General features: G+C 54.5%; 1 protein-coding gene across 1 annotated transcript in view; it reads left to right on the forward strand.

The window, feature by feature from the left end:
- CCDC30 (coiled-coil domain containing 30) overlaps positions 1-3,944 on the forward strand; it is a 37,718-nt gene extending 33,774 nt beyond the window's left edge. The window contains exons 24-28 of the mRNA XM_082329225.1: positions 696-837; positions 1,410-1,546; positions 1,846-1,960; positions 2,860-2,927; positions 3,632-3,944. Of these exons, the coding sequence (XP_082185351.1) occupies positions 696-837; positions 1,410-1,546; positions 1,846-1,960; positions 2,860-2,927; positions 3,632-3,845 (676 nt within the window). The 3' untranslated portion in view covers positions 3,846-3,944. The remainder of the gene's footprint in view (positions 1-695; positions 838-1,409; positions 1,547-1,845; positions 1,961-2,859; positions 2,928-3,631) is intronic.
- The last annotated feature ends 3,493 nt before the right edge of the window (positions 3,945-7,437 follow it).

The raw sequence follows: 7,437 nt of genomic DNA on the forward strand, positions 1-7,437 counted from the left end.
AAGCCCAGTAGCTTTTTTGTCACGAGTTTTGAGCAAACGTGGGCAAACGTCCCTTACATGGTAGAGCTTTCTCTTTTTTTGACATAATTTTCCCTTCTATCCCAACTGGATGAAAACAAACAAGAGCACTGCCTAAACGGGACAAGTTTGAGGGGAAGAGCACGGATCACAAGTCTCGGTAGACACAAGTATTTAGCCCCAGTGTTGCAGCTCTAAGAAGTGCCCTCTGAAGTAGCTCTTTCTGCAACCTGTTTGCCTGACCCTCGCTGTTTAGGATTTTTCTTTGTCTGCCTTTTTCCCCCATACACAAGTACTTCCCTTAACCACCCGCATCCCCACCCAAATAAACAGCTTGCTCCCATTTACCCTTTCCCTGTTACTTCCAGTTTTGGTGACTTTATAACCCTGTTTGCTATGAAGAGCTGAGAGGGGTGAGCACAAGGATTTGTAAAACTGGGAATCAGTTTTGGGAATGCTTTGGGTCCCTTTCCCTCAAGCAATTTCCATTTGGTTGACACTTAACAATATAACCTTTGCAACAAAAAAAAAAAACCCAAAAGGAGCTGGGTAGATGGCTGAGGCTCCCAGTTCAGGCTTTGAAGAGCCTGAATAAATACAGGACATCTCCTGCCTTGCTCTTGACCCAGAACGCAAAAGCGTTTCACAGCTTGATGTTTGTGTCTCTGCCTCCTCAGGAAATATAATGAAATGCAGCTCCGCCACAAAGACAAGATCCGCCGAGCCAAAGAGACCTTTATCCACGAGGTGAAACAAAGGGACAGCAGAATTAAGCAGCTTGAAAACGAGCTCAGCGAGTCAAAGCTCCAAGTGGAAAAGGTGAGAGAAGACATCAAGGGCTTCTCCCGCGAGGGAAGGCAGGGGAGCAGGCTGCAGCGTGGCTGCGGGAGCATCCCTTCTTCCAAAAAGAAATGCAGTTTAGGAAAAAAAAAAGGAAAAGAGGTTTAGGAAGAGCTGGTTTGCAGGCAATGGGATTGCAGCGTTAAACAGCCAGGCGGTTGGAGCACGGGGAGCTCTGCCTGATGGGCTGCTCCTGCTCCGTGCGCAGGACTGGCGCTGCCCTGGGAAACAGCGGGCAGTGCCAAGGGCTCCAGCCCGTCCTTGTAGCAACAAAAAGCCAAAAGGAAATTCCTGGCTCAAGTTTGTCCTTGGGGGGAACCCGTGTCCTCAAATCCCATTCAGAAACTCCCCGAGCTCCATCTTCTTTTGCCTCAGAAGTATTACTGCTGGGAAGTCACTCAAAAGCCGCTTTTTGGGGTACGTTACATCAAACAGCATATCGCTTCTAGGAGTGACCACGCTTGGTGGTGACCCCTTTGGTGAAGTGCTCTAAGCTTTACAGAGGACAGAGAAGAGCGAAGCGTAACCGCTGGTTATTTCCTTCTGCTCAGGGGAAGGTGCTGATTGCCCAGATCGCTGCTGAGAATGAGAAATTACTCCAGGAAAGAAGACGGCTCCTCCAGAAAATAACTGACCAAGAGGAGACCCCTTGGAGCAACCGCTCTACGATTGCCACCCTGCAGAGCAGGTAGGCACTTAATGATGCCCATGTCGCCGGGAGCCTGCCTCTTCCCAGCACTTCTCCGGTTTTATGCCTATTTCTCTTAAGAAATCCAGAGGAAAGCCTGAACTGCACCCCAGTCACTAGCGCTGCGGCTTTTAATTGCTGTGGGATGTAATGAGCCCCTTTCCCCAGCAAAGCCCTCGGCATACAGCTGAAGGCTGCGGAGGCCAAAGGGTCCGAGGTTGAAAAAGAAAATGCCCCTTTGAAACCGTAGCATGGCCGGAAGGAAAATAACTTGTGCCTTGTATGTGTGACGTGCTCAGAGTGAAGATCCCGGACGAGGAGAACGTGCGGCTGCACGAGAGCAAACTCCAGCTCTCCGGCCACGTGCCCACCCCGCAGCGTGCTCCGAGGAGCATCCACGCTCCCAACACGGAGGTGAGACTCGGTCTCAGCACACAGGTTGTAGGAGCTGATGTCTCCTGCGAGTGAGGGCTGGTGTTTGTAGCTGCAGCTGAGGGTGCCGGAGAAGAGCCGAGTCGATCCTTCGGCGGGGACGGAAAGGGGCACCAAACGCACGGCAGGCTGCAGCAGCTTTGTCGGCGAGGAGGGACTTTGCGGGGAGCTGCAAGCTCTATACGCTTGCCGTACCGCTCCATCCCCGAGCTGCTGTGCGATGAGATCCTTTTTCCCAAGGACAGAAATCTCACTTTGGCTCTTTTGCACATTTAGAGTTGTTAAAAGACCTTAGTTTTAAAGTTAGCTCTAAAATTAGGGTAAATAACCCAGAGCAGCGTGGTTGGGAATGTTACTCCTGTAAGCCAAAAAACCTCAGACCAAGCTGACCGATAACATCGACCGCATTGAACTGAATGACGACATGCCTTTCCTAAAAACTCGGGTTCAGATTGACCAAGTTAATGAAGAACTTTGGGGGGAGAAAGGGAGAAAAATCCAGGGAAGTGCAAGATTGCGTTTCCACAACTCTTCAAATAAAACACAGGTGGATTTGGAAGTTTATTGGTACAGGTTGAAATTTGGAGGGAACCCGGTTTGGTTGGAAATGAGCTGTTAAGGATGAAAGTGCTGGGTTTGTGTCCCATGGTGTTTTATTTCTTTCTCTTCGTTTCACCTGTGCTAGGTAGGGTTTTGTTTTTTTTTTTTTAGTTTAAATTCAGACCCAAAGGACAAATCTATGATTAGTACCTCTGTGCGGCTGGAGGTCTTGGGGAGAACTGTCCGTGGAGCTGGGGGCACTTGGCAGACCAAAACTGAATGTTGAAATTCAGGGTCTGACCTGCACCTCCTCCTTTGAAAGTCTCTGTTCCTCCTTCCAGGACTCGAAGAGCGTTAACTTCTCCGAACGCCAACCACAGAGTAAGGTGTTGCCATCTCCCCGTGCCAGGTACCGTGGGGTAAAAGGAGGAGGCGGGGAATGCCTCTCTGCATGTAGTGAGGGAGAAGGGCAGCGTTTTGGCTGCTCCACCCCGTGCTTTCACCTCCAAGGGTCTTTTTTTTGTTTGTTTTGTGTCAAATTGTAGGGAAAATGGTATTAAAAAGAGTCTATGAAACTAGCGGGATGGAGAAGTAAAATTTTCAAAATATGTTGGGGAACACTGTGGGATTTAGAAATCAGCTCGGTGCGCAGTGCTTTTGGAGGAGTGTCTTTGCACAAGAGGCGATGAGGCTCAGGGGACCGCTGCTGCGGAGCTGTGCCCCCGCGTCCCAGGCGATGGGGCAGGAGGGGGCTGGAGCTGTTTCTCCACCGCGATCGCCACCGCGATCCCTGCCAAAACGGGCGAGGGGGAAGCGGAGAGACCCTGCGACTCTGCTCTCCGCTCGCTGGAGACCCAGCGCGGCGGGCTTGCTTACAGCCTTCGGGTGCTGTGGAGGGTGACGGGCAGTCCGTCGCAAGTCAGAGCAGGTTCTGGGGTCGGTGGGGGCTGTCAGCTGCTTGACTGGAGGAAGACTATGGGAGCCTTCGTCCAAGTGACAGGCATTGACCGTAGCCCTGCACTGCCTCGCGGAGACGTTGGGAGGAGCGTTGTGCCGGTGGCAGAGGGTCAGGTAGTTTGCAGAATGACTTAAGAGAGGAAATTTTCTTTTCAGCTTCCCATCACGAGAACCGCCAGACTCTCTCAGCACCCTGAAGGCTGCGCAAGACACGAAGCCTGAAGGAGAAGCTGAAAGCCAAGACTCATCCTTTTGCTTATCCCCCTCTCAGCCTTCTGAGATCGGGTACTTAAACGTAGCTTCGCCTGGAGACACCACAGCCTCCCAGCTGCAGGAGGAGAGTCAGAGCATCAGCTCTGAGAACTTCTAAACGGGGAAAGACGTTTGTAAAATATCAGCTGGACTGCAAGGTTTTGGGCTCCTGTTGCTGTGGGATGACAAGGAGTGCAGGGGGAGAATTGCCAAATGGACGGACCTGGTGATTTCTGTGATATATTTCAACTAAATTATTCAACAGCTTTTTTTTTTTTCTTCCAACTTACCCAACTGTAAATGTGTCTGTGTGTCATCCCAGATCCACCCGGAGGCTGGAATTTGTAGATAAACTCAGTGAAGTGGAAGAGGGGTGGGGTGAAGCATATCTTCCCCTGAACCCTAATTCCTTGGCCAGTCAAAAAGTACAAGCTTTGTAAATAAAACTCGGAAAAGTTCCCTTCCGTGCTCTCTGATCCCGACCGCTCCCTGCCATGTGCCCGCTTTTCTCCATCCCCCTCGGTCTGTGCACATGAAGGGAGACGGAGGGGACGAGGGAAAGGGGACAGGAGCATGCGTGGAGCAGGAAGGAGGGGATCTGAACATAGAATCATAGAATTGTTTAGGTTGGAAAAGACCCTTCAGATCATTGAGTCCAACCGTTAACCCAGCACTGCCAAGCCCACCACTAACCCATGTCCCCAAGCACCACGTCTGCCCTTCTTTTAAATCCCCCCAGGGATGGGGACTCAGCCCCTGCCCTGGGCAGCCTGGGCCAGGCCCTGACAGCCCTTTGGGGGAAGAAGTTTTTCCCAATACCCAACCCAACCCTGCCCTGGCGCAGCTTGAGGCCGTTCCCTCTCGTCCCGTCGCTTGTTCCTTGGGAGCAGAGACCGACCCCCCCGGCTCCAGCCCCCTTTCAGGCCGTTGCAGAGAGCGATGAGGGCTCCCCTCAGCCTCCTCTTCTCCAGGCTGAGCCCCCCCAGCTCCCCCAGCCGCTCCTCCCCAGCCTTGTGCTCCAGCCCCTGCCCCAGCCTCGCTGCCCTGCTCTGGCCACGCTCCGGCCCCTCCGTGTCCAGGAGGAGGAAAGAGGGTAGATCTTGAGTGCTTGCCAAGAGCGATGGAGGGTCTATGAGGATGCTCGGGGCGGGTACAAGGAATCAGATCAGGGGTGTCAAGGGGATCTGTGTAGGCCAAGAGGGAAGCAGAAAGGATCAGAGCGTGAGCCGTGGGGAAGAGGGGGTCTGAATGCACATGAGCGGGGATGGAAGAGGTCTCCGCATACTCAGCAGGACGTGGGGTGAAGAGGAATCACAGTTTGCACAGTGAACCAGGGAAATCTCAATGCTTGGAGGAAGGGGAGAGGTCCTCAAAACTAATGAATCAGCCTGGAGGGCATCTGAGCGTGCCTGGAGGGGGACAGAGGGGACCTGAACCGGCGCAGAGGGCCACGGCGGGGGTAGGAGCGGTCCCCAATGGGAAGAGAGCAGTTCTCCCAAGGGAGGGAACAGAGGATCTCTGAGGAGAATGAAGAGGATCTGAGCACACATCAGTTGAGGTTTAGTGAAAGCCTCCTTGGCTGCAACTGCCCTTCCAAACAATTTTTTTTTTCCAGTCCGCCATGCTCTTCTGTATCCGTGCTGAAACCCAGCGTTAAAGATCCTTGCTTGGAATTTGTCATCTTGCTCTCCGCTCAGGCTACTTTTCATACCCATCTCAAAACAATTTCGAGCAATCTCTTCCAAAAGCACGTGGTCCCCTGCATCTGATGTTCTCAGCTTGGGCTACCTGGGGGTGAGGACTCCTGAAAGTTAAATTATCTTTGAGGGTTTTTTTATTTTCAACTTTTTTTTACCCTTCAAGTCTAATCTTGTTTCTCTGGCAAGAGAGGCACCGTGTTTGTGTCTGCTCCGGTGAGGGTCAGCGGTGCTCCTCCGCGACTCTTTGGGTCTCCCTGTGGAGAGGGCAGTGGGTGGATGGGGACGGCTCCCCAAAATGCCCAGTGCAGCCCCTTCCCCTCGTAGGGTGAAGCCTGGATGGAGGCGATCCCTGCAGCCCCCCTGTGACACGGGCTGTGGTCACCTGCAGCCCCCCGGTGACATGGGCCGTGGTCACAATGGGAGACCCCGCCTCGCCGGGACGCCTCATCTCTCCCCACGGCACCCCAGCCCACATTGCCCTGCGAGTCAGGGACGAGCCCAGGCGTGGGGGCTGCTCTCGCCACCGCTCTGCTCTTGGGAGCTGCTTTGCAGCCAGGAGGAGAAGGCGGAGGCAGGCGGTGCCGTAGCGCCGGGGCTGTTTGGTGAGGTGGAGAGGAGTGAAGGAGCTGGGCCAGGAGGAGCTGCAGCCATGGAGTGGTTCTCCTCTGCCTTCCTCCATGCGCTGTCTCCACACCTGGCGGATTTCACAAAGGAGGGTAAGCGCTGCCAGAAGGCCCCGTGCTCACGACGCATCGCTGTGAACTCGGAGACGCCTTCCCGTCGTGGATGGGAGGACGTTCTTGTGCAAAGCCTTCTCACGTCTGTATTTCAAGCGCAGACCTCTGTCCCCAGCACAGGAGGTCTCCTCCTGGGGACGCAGTCAGAACTCAGCCCTGCGGGCCAGTTCCTGCGTGGGTGATTCAGGGGGAGGCGGCGGTGGTGTAGGATGGTGCCTGCGTCTGCTGGCTTGGCAAGGTGGTGAGCTTCGTCACTTCAAGCACGGCCCATCTTCCTCTTCTTCCCCAGAGATCGCAAACATTTGGGACAGCGTGTCGGAGTGCTGTCGCCAAGAGCTGCTGCTGAACAAGGTGGGGCTGCTTTCCTCGTCCTCCCTCAGCCCCGAGGTGTCCTGACCCCCCTCCCTGCCCTTCATTCCTCCCCCAGCTTAGAAGGCAGAAAAAATGCCCCAGAAGGACACCGCAGTGGACAGCTTTGCCAGAGAGCACCTTCTGCGTGAAGGGAGAGACAAAGCCAAGCCCTGCTGTAGACAAAGAACATGGGCTTTCTTCTTTGGAGTCTTCCCTAGCCCTGCGGGCAGGGTGCAATGGCCAGGCAGAGAGCCTGGGGCAGTGTTCGGGGCTTTTCCCAGGGGTTGTCCCTCCTCGGACCTTCTCGAGCTCCAGGTGGTGTGTCCTGCTTGTCCTTCACCTTGCACGCCCCGGGAAGAGGGTGGGAGGGTGATGAGGAGGGAGCAGGGAAAAATCTGGAGGGCACGGCTCTTCTCCAAAGCTTTCCAACGGGCCCCACCTTGTCCCTGGGGACCACAGGGGTGGACAGGCCAACAGTTAAGCCTTAGCGTGCCCAGCCAAGTCTTCACGCTCTTCCACCATCCAATTCCAACTTCTGTTTCTTTCTTTGCAGACTGTCAGGCTAATGGGCATGGCCACTGTGTACCTCAGGGAAGAGGACTTCTGTAGTGAGAAGAAGGCGAGTTTGAGGGTCCAGAGACCCGTGTTCCACCTGGACAAGCCAGTTCTGGTGTGGAACAAGCTCCGCTATGAGACCAGATTACGGCCTGGTAAGAAGAGACCTTCAGACCTGTGCTTCCCCCTTGAGTCACAGCTGGGGTTTCCCTCCATCTCCTTCTTGACGGAGACAGCAGCCTGCGTGGGGACGGGGCGCCGGCCCCCAGAGGCAGGCCGCTTGCTGCTGAATGGGGAGCCGGTGGGGTGGGAGGAGGGTTGGTGGGCTCTTGATGGGTCATTGGGCTGAAGGGTGATGTGAGTCTTG

This window comes from Platalea leucorodia (assembly GCF_965183815.1).
Source record: "Platalea leucorodia genome assembly, chromosome: 17".
NCBI lineage: Eukaryota > Metazoa > Chordata > Aves > Pelecaniformes > Threskiornithidae > Platalea > Platalea leucorodia.